General features: G+C 39.5%; 1 protein-coding gene across 1 annotated transcript in view; it reads left to right on the forward strand.

The window, feature by feature from the left end:
- COL19A1 (collagen type XIX alpha 1 chain) overlaps positions 1-14,485 on the forward strand; it is a 364,353-nt gene that overhangs the window by 286,808 nt on the left and 63,060 nt on the right. Inside the window, exons 18-22 of the mRNA XM_060114554.1 lie at positions 4,969-5,031; positions 9,873-9,908; positions 10,822-10,857; positions 10,954-11,007; positions 11,686-11,739. Of these exons, the coding sequence (XP_059970537.1) occupies positions 4,969-5,031; positions 9,873-9,908; positions 10,822-10,857; positions 10,954-11,007; positions 11,686-11,739 (243 nt within the window). The remainder of the gene's footprint in view (positions 1-4,968; positions 5,032-9,872; positions 9,909-10,821; positions 10,858-10,953; positions 11,008-11,685; positions 11,740-14,485) is intronic.

Below are 14,485 nucleotides of genomic sequence, written 5' to 3' on the forward strand. Positions count from 1 at the left end.
TTGTCAAGAAAACAAAAATGCAGGAACGATACTCAGTTTTGTAATAACCTATAAGGGAAAAGAATCGGAAAAAAATAGATATATATGTATGTAAAATGGAATCACTTTGCTGTACACCTGAAACTAACACAACATTGTAAATCAGCTATACTTCAATTTAAAAAGGGGGGGGAAATGCACATTAAATCCATAGACAGAGGCAAGTAGGTTGGAAATACTCTGTGGGAACATGGCCTGGGGGTTCTCTCTTCATTCATTCACCCAGTAAAAATTCTCATGATTGAGGGCAGGATATTTCGACCTGAATCCAAGAAAATATGACTTCTGTGCCATATAAATCAGTGCAGCCAATCTATTCACAAGATCATACCTCCGTCACCAGAAAAAACTGCTAAAAGATAGTCTTAACAGAAAGTAGGGGCTTCTTATAGATTGACCATTGAAAATGAAATTTCCTGCAAATAAGTAAACAAATAAAACCTTGACATTCTTAAAAAGGCATCCCAGAAATTGATTATACAGCAATAAGGTCATTTATGTGTCTTGGATTGTACTGCTAGTACATTAGTATTATTTCCTGTAACCAAATAGCTTATGGAATTCCTACACCACCATAAGGAACACATTATATTTTAAGCAATTACTGCTGGACACATGCAGACTTAGGAGAAAAAAAAAAGAAGGCCACAAAGCTTGTCACTTAGGACAGCTGAGCAAGAGAGTTGTGGCACTTTTAAAGTATTTAAATGATGATTCATTTCTTGAAACAAAACAGCTGGCCCCGGTTTTGCTATGTTCATTAGGAAACATATGTTACTTAGGAATTCTTAAGACCTCAATGATGAGAAATTTGATTCTGTCAAACAGGTGTATTTCAAACTCTAAGGACCCTTTCTATGGCTCAAAATCTTTGCTAATTGCTTCAGAATCTTAAGTGGAATTAGAAAAAGCCAGTGGCATGACTGTTCCCTCTTCCTGTCCAAAGAAATAACCCAGAAGAGTCTACAGAGAACCTGATATAAATGCCCATATGAAATGATTTGTAAGAATTCTAATTAAAAGGAGAAAGACTCTGCCAGTAAATAATGCATAGGTTAAACTCAAAAACATAAGCACCACATCTGCTAGAAGAGTAGAATCACTTCTACCTATACACACTCACTTAGTACCTGGGCTGAATCTATACTTCTGTTCTTAAAATTATAAAGCTGCTCATGGGTCACTGTACTGAGAATTTAAAGCTCCTTCGAGCTGCTCTTTCAGATCTTTGCTTGAACCTGTGGTGGACTCTGGTGGTTCAGTACTCCAACTGCATGTTGGAATCCCCTGAGGGCTTGTAGAAAGTACCAGTGCTCAGGTTCCATCTCCAGAGACTCTGATGTGAGGCAGAGCCCATGTATATGGTTGATCTGGGGTGGCAGCAGAGTTGGGGTGGGGGGTGGTCCATATTGCTATTATTTAAAAGAGCTTCAGGTGATTCTACCTCACAGCCAGGATGGAGAACCATTGAGTGCTAAAAAGATCCTGGGCTTTGGTATCAAAAGTTGATTGTGCCATTAACAACTCTGTCTCCTTGGGAAAGACACTTCATTTCTCTGAGCGTCAGTTTCCTCATTTGTGAAATGGGCACAATCACATCTACACAGAGAATTGATGACAGGATTGAAATCAAATGGGATGAGATGAACTTGCCCAAAGCACAATACCTGGCACATATGAAGCCCTCACTAATGCTTCACTCCTTCCTATCCATCCACTCCAAACTTTCTTCCTTCTCATAAGGTATCATCTATCTCTGTTTGATATTAATAGTTAGTTGTTACCCTCCTTAACACCCAGTCTTGATCATCTTTGCTTCTCCCGCCATAATGTTGAGGCTCAGTTTATCTTGTAGAATAAAAGATTGAACCAGAAGTACAATTTCAACCCATAAGTGACTTATTGCTGTATCACACATCACTTCTCAATGCACCGGCTGGCAGAGTAGAATCACAAAACCAGCCTACCATTTGGAACCCAGCCTTCCAGTGAAGCACCAGGACAGATGCAAACGGCAGTAGGATGAACACACAAATCACTCCTAGGTTAGCAGCCAAATCCTGTATCAAGAACACTGGGGTACAGGAAGAAACACCAAGGAACACTACCAGCTTTTAATGGTAAATGGCGATGGAGACCATGATATCCAAGTAACCAGTCTACCAGGACTGAAATGACAACCTGAGACTGATGGGATCTGGTGAGGGGATGGTGCTGTGTTTGCAGGTCAGTCGGGGAGAACTGCTCCTTTATAGAGACGGTGGAATAGGTGACAGGATATCTAAGGACTCCTGAGAAATTAGTGGTGTCTTTTAGGGCAGTTGTCAGAGGGAAAAGATGGAGGCTCAACACCACCAGACCTTTCAGATAGCATCCAAGGTGTCAAATTAAATGACAGCCTTTCCTGAAGCTAAGTAAATTCATCACTTGTCTTTCACCTCATAGCCACAGTGATAAATCACTAAACAGCCATTCTAACTATGAAAAACAGCATACATGTCTGTGCATCAGGTGTGAAATGCTTTTGTTTGTAGAGTTTTATATAAGGGAACAGAACCCTAAGATTTCCTCCAAGCCCGGACACCCCTCTGTACCAATCAGAGATGGACCAAAGCCTCTGTTGGGTCCTTCCTCTGCATTTCAATGGAGACCTGTATACATTGCTTCAAATACGTAGCAGCTGTGAACATAGTTACTCTTCCTCCAAGTATATTCCCCTTACCTTTGGTATTGAGCAGATGTGACTTTTATAGTAATTTCTAGACCCTTTCCTTGATTTCTACACTTACTTTATGCAACTTACTAGGCTTAAGTTTTTCTATCACACCTATGCACTGGGGCTTTTAGCACCTATCAAATGGGTAGTAGGAAGGTCACTCTGTACAGCCTGACACTTGTACAAGGCCAATTGTTTATTTATTCTTTCAAACCAACAGCAGTCAGCCCCTTAAATGTCTCCACCAATTTCTTACTCTTTGTAATATGGATAGAATTCAATATCTGTAGAAAAAAATGGCTTCTCCTACAATATGGTAAGTGCAAAACTGATGGTACATTATATGTTTGGATGGTACACTATAAAGGAAAATACTTGTATTAATAAAATCAAGATTACATTTACAAAATATATTCCACAAATCTAGACACCGCCTTAATAAAAACATGGCTTTGTCTGTCCATTATATATGACAGTCTCCCTCTTCCTCTAGTCTAAAATCACAAGATACTGATTAGGATAGAAATGTAGAAATAAAACAATGTTTTAGGGCTGTAATAAACTAGTACTTGAAATACTTTGGGTAGATTGTTGTTTGAGGATTCAAAATAAACACATAGGACTTCCCTGGTGACGCAGTGGTTGAGAGTCCACCAGCCGATGCAGGGGACACGGGTTCGTGCCCCATTCTGGGAAGATCCCACATGCCACTGAGCGGCTGGGCCCATGAGCCATGGCTGCTGAGCCTGCGTGTCCGGAACCTGTGCTCCGCAACGGGAGAGGCCACAGCAGTGAGAGGCCCGCGTACCGCAAAAGAAAAAAAAAAGTAAACACATAAACATATCCACACAGAGGGCAGGTATAAAGATGTTCATTGCAGCCTTGTTTATAACAGAGAAAAGCTAGAGGCAACCAAATACCCATCATGATGAACCCCGATACATTAACACAATAGAACGCTATCTGAGGGTTCAATGAATGAGCTAGATCTAAATATATCTATTAATAGAGGTTGGATATTAAAAACCACATTGAGTGGGGAAAAAAGTCACAGAATATTATATACAAGATCAAACAATGGCTTCTATAGAATTTGTTTTAAATATCCAAAATAACATTATTTATGTTTCCATATATGCAGTAAAAGTGCAAAAATATAGACTGAAAACGTAAGTACTAAATTCATGACAGTAGCTCTCTCTGGGACAGGAAAAGAGAGAGAATTTGAAATTTCTTCGATTATAAATTTTTTTTCTTTCTTCCATCTTGGGTGTGTGGTCCATGGAGGTTTGACATATTCAACTTTATGTGTTTTGTATTTTTTTCAAAAAAAAAAAAGACAAGATGGGCAAAAAAACATATACTTGGAAGTACAATGGTGAGCACTGTTGTGCAAAAATGCTCCTGAGATTGGAAAATAACCAACAATACATAACTTCTAGTGGCTGCATTTAATTTAACAACTGTCTGGTATTCGGGAATGTTGGTTAACACTTAAAGGGAAGCACAATGCTGGGACATCCCTGAAGTCTAATTAACAATACAATTCCTTGCCACAAGTATTATTTCTAAAATTTTATTTTCTCAAAATTCCCTTTATATGTCACATACAAATCCCTTCTCAAGATTTTTGACCAGAACCTCTTAGGCATTTCTAAGTTGCTACTGTCCCCACATCAACAAGAATGCCTTCTTTGTCCACAGCTGAACATTTAAGTGCTGGAAACAGTGGAGAGATGTGTTTTTCTTCCTGTGACTCCTCACCCCTCCACCTCCCCCAACCTGAAAAAAGAAAGAAGTGTCTGAAATAAAATGGGTCTGGATTATTGTGTCAGTTAAATTATCTCATGTCTTTAAAACCACAAAAATTCTTTTTTTTTTTTTTTGCAAAAACAAAATACAGCAGAGCGAAATTATAAATTTTTCCCTCTAAATGTTCTTTCCTTCAAAAATAATTGACTTTTGTTTCACATTAATTTTAAAGATCCTAATGAATATTATGGATTTCTAAAAGACCTAAAGGCATCATGGAGCACTGACAAATACATTATTATGCGAATAGCCTAACTGGATTCAGAACTTCACATTGCCTCTTGGGGGATAATAGATAATTTCTGTGGTTAGAAAGGGCACAGACAATGCTCTGACCCTGACAGTCACAACAGGAGTCACCTGGCCTCCTGCAAAAACTTTCTTCTGCTTTTTCTTGAAAGGGTGAAATTGGACCACCAGGATTTCCAGGCTCTATTGGCCCTAAAGGTGAAAAAGGAGAATCTGTAAGTATTTTAGCTTTGAGAGCAGAGGAAGAATATCCAAAAGATAGAATTAAAAATGTATTTCTTAATCAGCCCCAGTTCCATGCACCTTGGTTGCCCCTGCCATAGGGAACAATAGATCAGATATTTGAGCATGTACTCTAGTCAAGGTACTAAGTTTTTTACATGTATTACCTCACTTAGTTCATTTTTTTAAAAATCACCCCCATTCTTCAGATGAGGAAACTGAGGCACAGAGAGGTTAAGTAACTTCTGTAAGTTCACACAGCTAGGAAGTATTGAAACCATGAATCACTCCTAGGTAGGCGGATTCCAGAACCCAGGGTTTAAAAATCATTAAGCTGCCATGCTATAACTAAACATAATAGCTAAAATGAATAACAAAAGCATCTTTGGGCTTCCCTGGTGGCACAGTGGTTAAGAATCCACCTGCCAATGCAGGGGACACAGGTTCGAGCCCTGGTCCAGGAAGATCCCACATGCCACGGAGCAACTAAGCCCATGAGCCACAACTACTGAGCCTGCACTCTAGAGCCCGTGAACCACAACGACTGAAGCCCCCATGCCACAACTACTGAGCCCGTGCGCCTAGAGCCCGTGCTCCGCAACAGGAGAGGCCACTGTAATGAGAGGCCCGTGCACCGCAACGAAGAGTAGCCCGCGCTCGCCACAACTAGAGGAAGCCCGCGTGCAGCAACAAAGACCGAATGGCAGCCAAACATAAATTAATTTTTTTTAAATGAAGCATCTTTGGCAAAATGACAGTCATTTTTCAGGCAGCTTTAGAATCAGTGCTGTCACTCAGGTACCCCGAAGTTCTCCTACTTCAGGAATCACGCTTGCCCTTCGTATTCCATCCAGGCCAGTAACAGCCTGGGACTCTCTGGGAAATCTCACGTGTCCCACGAATCCAGCCCGGTGTCTGCTGCCCCGTCCATCTGCCTGCTCACTCCTGATACTCCACACTTGTGGTCACGTCTCCCATCTCTTACCTACCTCTCTGGGTCCCCACTGTCTCCCCTCCACGCTGGAACACTGACACTCACCTTCTCCTAATTTCCACGTGACCCGTAACAGACCAGTCCCTAAGATTTATTACAGTTCTTCTTGGATAGCTGGGACTTGTAGAGCAGAAGAGAGAAATCTGAATGGGTTAGAGCAGGGCTTCTCATACTAAGTGTGAACTTAAATTACCTGAAGATCATTTTGAAATGCTGATCCTAGTTCAGCAGGTCTGGCTGGGGCTTTTTACTGAACCCACGTTCAGCCGCTGACAGCTCATAAGCCAATAATTCGAGAGGCAAATGTCAGTAGAAAGGAAAGATGCTTTAATCAGAAAAGCCACCATCTGGGAAGATGGTGGACTTGTGTCGAGAGACCAACTCCAAAGATTCTGCTCAACCATGACAGTTTTTAGAGGGAAAAATGGGGGAAGAATCTCAGTGAATCATTGAGGCAGGAGGTTGGGTTCTGCACCTTTTTCCATTGCATGCAGACTGGCTGACTCTTTCTTCAGATGTTATCTTGCCCGCGTGATCTGCCTGCAGGAGTTAGTCATTTTTTAACTGCTTAATTCTTCATTCTTCTTTTCATCTAGGAAAAGAATCAACAGGTTAGACAAGGCATGGGGTGCATTCAGGAGAGCACAAGTCAGGAGTTAGTTTCAATTGCTTAGTGATCTCATTTTTTTATTTAGGTTCTTTTAAGTTTAGAAGGGAACAGAAATGGGCAAACAGGAAAGGGACAAAAGAGCTGCTTTCAGCCTGAGTGGCCGTATTTCTCAAAGACCCAGGCCATGCTCCTGCTTTGGGCCCCTAGACCATGTTTTGAGTAGCAAGTGCTGGAGGATGTCACAGTTCCTAAGGGTTTCCCTGTGGTTCTCCATCCTGCCACCAAGACCTAACCCCCTGAGACTACCTTTAGCCCCATCTACCTTACCCAGGAGAAACCAGCTTCTTTTCCTCTCAGTTCTTCTCCTTGTCAGTTCCCTCTTAACCCCTGAATTATCCCACACCCCTTACACATCTTTGCCTGCCTTTCTCCTCACCCCCCCGCACAGGAAAAAACACAAATTTTACATTATGAGCAGAGCAGTTTAGTTCTTTGTGATCTCAACCTCTTTAATACAGAACAGGATCTGGACTTAACTTTACAGAATAACCAGAAGGCCCAAACAGAAGAACAGTCTTCATCCAAATCTGAATTTGGAGCCTGAATGGTACTTTACAATGGCAGTTTGCTCCCCATTACAGGAAATTTAGAACATGACTAGGTTAGACATCAGAGCTAAAATATCGTCTGGTTGAACCCCAGGATTTTATAGATAAGGAAAAAGAGGCTCTAAAATGTAAATGACTTGCCCCAGATGGTAGCCGTTGGAACTAGGACAAAATATTGGGTCTCTAGATACCCAGGCTCCTGATTCTGGTTCCTTTTTCTTTTACAAGCAGTTGCTTTAGTCAGTGTGGCTGGACAGAGGTTCTAGATAAGCAATGTGCTGTAGTCAGAAACAAGCAGTTACAAAAGCAATGTTGCCCATTGCTCACATCTAATTAACTTTGTCTCCTATCTTAAAAATCAAATCGATTTTTAGAATTAAGACTGAAAAGCAAAAATATAAAGCCCTAATCTAATATATAGAAAGTATCCAATAATAAGAGATGTAATGATGTTGGATAGATATGGGTCATAGTAGTCAGAGTAGGTAGGTTATGCCTAGTAACAAATTAGCCCTGAAATATCTATGGTTTTAACCCAAGAAAGGTTTTCTGTTGCTCGTGCTACCTGCCCAGCGTGGTCGGGAGGAGGGGGTGTCCTGCTGCACATGACCCTCAGTGACCAGTCGCCAGGCTGATTAGCACCCAGGAGCTATGCCATCCAATAGGTGCAACCTTCTCAGCTGCCACTGCCAGGGAAGCAGGACTGGAGGATGATGAATGGGCTCCTTCAAGCGGCACGCATCACTTCTGCACACATTTCAGGGTCAGAACTAGCTGCCTGGCCTCACATAACTGCAGGGAGCTTGGAAACGTCAAGGAGAAGATGGGGGCCCACAGTCCCCAGGTCATGGGACACGAGGCTTGTTCAGTAACCACACCCCTCCCGATAGTGACCTGAAGGTCAAGCCCCTAAGAGGACCTTTGAGAGCAGCACTACCTGCCATAGTGGTTCTCACACTTGCCCTTGACTTTCAGATGCAAAAGAAAATCACTAAAATTACTAAGTTACTAAAAATGTGTGGTATCCATCTTATTGTCCATTCACTCCATTCAAATAATAAATCAATTACATTTCAAATCAAATCAAACAGACTGAGCAAGCAAAGCCTGGGATTGAAGCCAGGCTGCCTGGGTTTAAATCATCAATGACCTCTTACTGATTATGTGACCTTGAGGAAATGACTTAATTTCTCTGGGCCTCAGATTCTCCCTCTGTAAATGAGTGTACTCATCGTACCTACCCTGTTGACACAAGAGGTTAGCTGTGTTAGTGTATAGAAGGTGATTAAAACAGGTGTGAGTGTTTTATTCAATAAATGTCAGCTATTATTGTTATATCTGTAAAACTTTAAATTCCCTAATTTAATAAACTTTTGTTCAACACCAGTAGTGTACCCCAGAGATGCTATGATAGTCAAGATGAATTATGTCTCTACATTCACAGAGTTTATAGGCGAGATAAACAAGGGAACATACAGTGGGTGAATGCTGTTGTAGGGGAAGTAACTCAGTTAGAAACTTTCTGAGTCTCTTTCCTCATTCCTGAAATGGGACAATATCTCCCTCACAGCCCTGTAGTGAAGGTTAAATGACATCATGATACATACCTTCAAGAACAGAAGTTAATAAGGGGAAGCCTCCCCGTGTGTGTGTGTGTGTGTGTGTGTGTGTGTGTGTGTGTGTGTGTGTGTTAAGGATGGGTTGTGGTGTTAGTAACACAGTGACAACAGGGAGAGTGTTACTTAATAAGGGGCATTCCTTCAAAGCTTCTGTCTCTCCCCAGAACCTTCATACCTAGACCCAACAAGAACTAGTATCGGGCTTCCCTGGTGGCACAGTGGTTGAGAGTCCGCCTGCTGATGCAGGGGACATGGGTTCGTGCCCCGGTCCGGGAGGATACCACATGCCACGGAGCGGCTGGGCCCGTGAGCCATGGCTGCTGAGCCTGCGTGTCCGGAATCTGTGCTCCTCAAAGGGAGAGGCCACAACAGTGAGAGGCCTGCGTACCGCAAAAAAAAAAAAAAAAAAAAAGGACTAGTATCAGTTCCACAGACTTGTACTGTTATTCACCCAGTAATTAACTGCTTCAAGCCATTTTCATTAAAAGAAAAATGAAAATTAGTAAAGTATTTTTAAAATAATGATTTTGCATTTTTAAACACTAATTTAAACTCTGTATTTTTAAGCACCAGCTTAAGTAACTGGAAAAATTCAAATGAATGTCCTTCCACTGATCACTCTGGCAACTTCACATTCATTCTGCCTCTGATTGGATGTGTGTGTGTGTGTGTGTGTCTGTCTGTGTGTGTGACCATCTTCTATGTGAACCATGCAAGAGGAAGCTTTGGCCTTGGACAGCATTGTAATTTGTCAACCACTCAGGATTCTCAAAATAACATTGAAATGATTAACTTACTGTTCATTTGGAAATATGAAAAGGTTTTTAAATTCATTTTCATATGGTCCTTCTAAGCTGCATAGGCAGACAATGTGACACTCTGGATCACTGCTTGTTTGCAATGGAGTCTGAGTTTGGTCTGCAGGATTTACCCACATCCGGGTTTGGAGAAATTATTTCTAAAAGTGTTTATAAATGATTCTGTTTTCCACCCATTTTCCTAGGGGGAACCCTTTACAAAAGGCGAAAAGGGAGATAGAGTAAGTAGATGTTTTATCACTCTCGGGTTTTCTGCTTCATCGATTTCTTTCTCTCTGATTTCTAGTATGTTTACTTTGGAGTCTAATATATTTGATAAGGTCAGCTCCCTGAGCATTTTACTTTTTCCTCTGTGAATTTTGACTCTTTTATTTTGATAAATGAGAAATTTTAAACCTTGTTAAGTGTTATCATGTGATGACACTTCAACATTGGCTTTGGGTAGTGTATATTTTCTTTAACCCATTACTATTTGTGACTGGACATGAACATGATGAAAGGTATACACTAAGGATATTTAAAATACAAAATTAATATGTAAGATACAGATTTTTTTCAAAAATTTTGTTAATGATACAAATTGGATTTCTCAAACAAGAAAGGATCAATGATAAGTCATGGAATATAAGAAAAGCAAACTCATTATAGCCAATATTGTCCTCTCTTGTGTAACCTTAATTTTTGTGTGTTTTTTTGTTCCATTAAATACGTACACCTGAAAGTAGAATCTCCATGACATATCAACTTAAACTCTACTCTTTCTTTTTCGCCCTCATCTGCAGTTTTACTTCTCTTGAGATACAAGATGAACTGGCGGCAAATTATAACAATGTCACCTAAGTAGGAAACTCAGTGACCACTAATGGACCATGATGGTTAAAGTGTCAAAAGTGGCATTGGGGAAAAAAACTGTTATAGAGGAGAAAGAAAAATAGGAAATTATTGTTTATGTATTAGCAATAATTATTTTAAATCATATTTTAGAATGAACCCTCCTTGACTTCATCATGTCTTCCATAATTTTTCCCTTTATTGTATGTCAGCTAGTGGGGAAGTAGATGAATTGCAGCATTAGAGATGCTTTTCTCCATCCATATTTAAACATTACACGTATGCTCCTTATTTCATTTATAGGGAGAACCTGGAATAAAAGGATCACAGGGAATAAAGGTAATCCCCTGACACCCTTCTCTTGCATCTCCAATGTAATGAGATTGTGAAAAGTTAAAGTAACCATTTCACTTTCCTTCCCACCCATATGTTTAGGGCGAGCCTGGAGATCCTAGTCCCCCTGGTGTAATAGGAAGCTCAGGACTAAAGGTACATAAGAAATAACTGAGATGAATGAGGATATTATTCTGAAGTTATAGCCATTTCTGTAAAACAAGGAACTCTGATGGACCACTCATTTTCGTCACAAATGTTCTCAGAGACTTTATCATGTTTCCATGGTGATCTCCCCATCCCCACATTGGCCGCATTTATTACATACATGGTAACTGTGCCGTATGGATCACAATGGGATTTTTAAGCTCTTTTTAGACCATATTCACAATAGCATCCTAAAAGCTTTAAGAGTAAACAGTGTGAGCCACATCTATGACCCTGAGCTGTATTCTCAAAGAGAACAGGATTCAGGATTCAATTTCCTAAGCCAAAATTATGCAGCCCAGAAGTGTTTGAGTTGCCCATGCAGGACTCTACAGGAGCGTCCCAAAGAAGACCAGCTGTTGGGAGGTGCTGGAGAGATTCGTGTGTTATGCCCCCACCAGTGGGTAAGGCAAGTTATCCAGGCCTCACCTACTGGTGAGAACAGACTCATTTAAATGACATCTTGAAAATATCTTTGTAGGCCCAAAGCACATTTCAGTGTTATATAGAGGAGGCTGGATGGTGGAAAGTCGATCTTTCTATAGATAAAGGTCACACCATGTTTTACATATATTCAGGTACAATCTAATTTTTATCAAATTAAAGTACATATCACCTTCTATTTAGGGTCAGCAAGGACCCGCAGGCCCTATGGGACCCAGAGGACCACCAGGAGATACTGTATGTGTAGTAGATGCATGTATCTTTGATATTTGGAGATTGAATTGAGACTAAAGCATGTTTTAAAGAACATCAACATCTGTTCATATGACTGAGTTATACTACATTTTCCAAAGGCATGGGTCATCTCTACCAATAAAACTGAGCACACCTAATGTCAGAGGCTATTGAGAACATTAGTATCTTCATATAGTCATACGAGGTCCTTTTGAATATTAGCCTAACAAATCAGTCTTTGAAACCCAAGTTAGCATTTCCATTATACATCATTACACATGGCTTTTGGTTCAATTCTCCATCCAAGTAAGAAACTTCCAAAGCTTCTGTTGTTGTCTTCTTGCAACATTCTCCAAAATGGGCAAGTCTTTTGGCTGAAAATACTTATATAATGCAACTGGAGAAAGGTCCTCCGGTTGCATTAAACCTAGCTTTACTGGGCTCACAATTCTGTTTCTCTCTCTCTCTCTCTCTCTCTCTCTCTCTCTCTCTCTCTCTCTCTCACACACACACACACATACACACCCTCACACCATTTAAATGTACTTTTTTCTTTTTTTAATTGAAGTAGTTGATTTACAATATTATATTAGTTTCAGGTGTACATTATGGTAATTCAATATTTTTATAGATTATATACCATTTAAAGTTATTACAAAATAATGGCTATTTTTCCTGTGTTGTACAATGTATCCTACTTGCTTATTTATTCTATACACAGTAGTTTGCACTTCTTAATTCCCTTACCCCTATCTCCTTCCCCCTTCCCTTTCCCCCACTGGTAACCACTAGTTTGTTCTCTATATCTGTGTGTCTGTTATATATTGTTATGTTCAATCATTTGTTTTATTTTTTAGATTCCACATATACATGATAACATACAATATTTGTCTTTCTCCATCTGACATATTTCATAAAGCACAGTACCCTCTAGGTCCAGCCACACTGTTGCACATGGCAGAATTTCATTCTTTCTTATGGCTGAGTAGCATTCCATTGTGTATGTATATGACATCTTCTTTATCCATTAATCTATTGATGGACACTTAGGTTGCTTCCATATCTTGGCAACTATAAATAATGCTGCTAAGAACATTGGGGTGCATGTATCTTTTTGAATTACTGTTTTCATTTCCTTTGAATATATAACCAAGCATGGGATTGCTGGATCACTAGGTAACTCTATTTTTAGTTTTTTGAGGAACCTCCATAATGATTTCTCTAGTGGCTGCACCGATTTACATTCCCACCAATAGTGCGCTAGGGTTCCTTTTTTGCCACATCCTTTCCAACACTTGTTATTTGTAGAATTTTTGATGTTAACCATTCTGACAGGTGTGAGGTGATATCTCATTGTGGTTTTGATTTGCATTTCCCTGATGATTAACGATGTTGAGCATCTTTTCTTGTGCTTGTTGGCCATCTGTATGTCTTCTTTGGGAAAATGTCTATTCAGGTCTTCTGTCCATTTCTTAAATCAGGTTGTTTGTTTTTCTTAATATTGAGTTTTATGAGCTGTTTATGTTTTTGATATTAATTCTTTATCAGTCATATCATTTGCAAATATTTCCTCCTATTCAGTAGATTGTCAATGGTTTCCCTTGCTGCACAAAAGCTTTTAAGTTTAGTTAGGCCCCATTTGTTTATTTTTGCTTTTGTTCCCTTTGCCTTAGGAAACAGATCCAAATATATTGCTACAATTTATGTCAAAGAGGGTTCTGCCTATTTTTTCTTTTAGGAGTTTTATGGTTTCAGGTCTTACCTTTAGGTCTTTAATTCAGTTTGAGTTTATTTTTGTATATGGTGTGAGAAAATGTTCTAACTTATTGTTTTACATGTAGCTGTCTAGTTTTCCCAGCACCACTTATTGAAGAGATTGTCTTTTCTCCACTGTATATTCTTGCTTTCTTTGCCATAGGTTAATTGACCAATAATTGGTTTATTTCTGAGCTATCTATGGTTCCATTGAGCTATGTGTCTGTTTTTGTGCCAGTACCATACTGTTTTGATTACTGTAGCTTTGTAATATACTCTGAAGTCCGAGCGTGTCATATCTCCAGCTTTGTTCTTCTTTCTCAAGATTGCTTTGGCAATGTGATGTCTTTTGTGGTCCCATATAAATTTTAGGATTATTTACCCTAGTTCTGTGAAAAATGCATTGGGCAATGCATTAAATCTGTAGATTGCTTTGGGTTGTAATGACATTTTAACAGTATTAATCCTTTCAATCCATGAGCACAGGGTCTTTCCATTTCTTTATATCTTCTTCAATTTCCTTCATCAGTGTTTTATATAGTTTTTAGACTATAGATTTTTCACCTCATTGGTTAAGTTTATTCCTAGGTATTTTATTCTTTTTCATTTGATTTTGTATGGGATTATTTTCTTGCTTTCTCTTTTGGATAGTTTCATTATTAGTGTATAGAAAAGCAACAGATTTCTATATATTAATCTCATATCCTGCAACTTTACTGAATTCATTTGTTACATCTAATAGTTTTTTGGTGGAGACTTTACAGCTTTCTATGTATAGTATCATGGCATCTGCAAATAGTGACAGTTTTACTGCTTTCCTTGCAATTTGGATGCCTTTTATTTCCTTCTCTTGTCTGGTTGCTGTGGCTAGGACTTCCAATACTATGTTAAATAGAACTGGTGAGAGTGGGCATACACGTTTTCTTCCTGATTTTAGAGGAAAGGCTTTCAGCTTTTTACCACTGAGTATGATGTTAGCTTTGAGTTTGTCATA

The sequence above is a fragment of the Mesoplodon densirostris genome, chromosome 12 (genome assembly GCF_025265405.1).
Source record: "Mesoplodon densirostris isolate mMesDen1 chromosome 12, mMesDen1 primary haplotype, whole genome shotgun sequence".
Classification (NCBI taxonomy): Eukaryota; Metazoa; Chordata; class Mammalia; order Artiodactyla; family Ziphiidae; genus Mesoplodon; species Mesoplodon densirostris.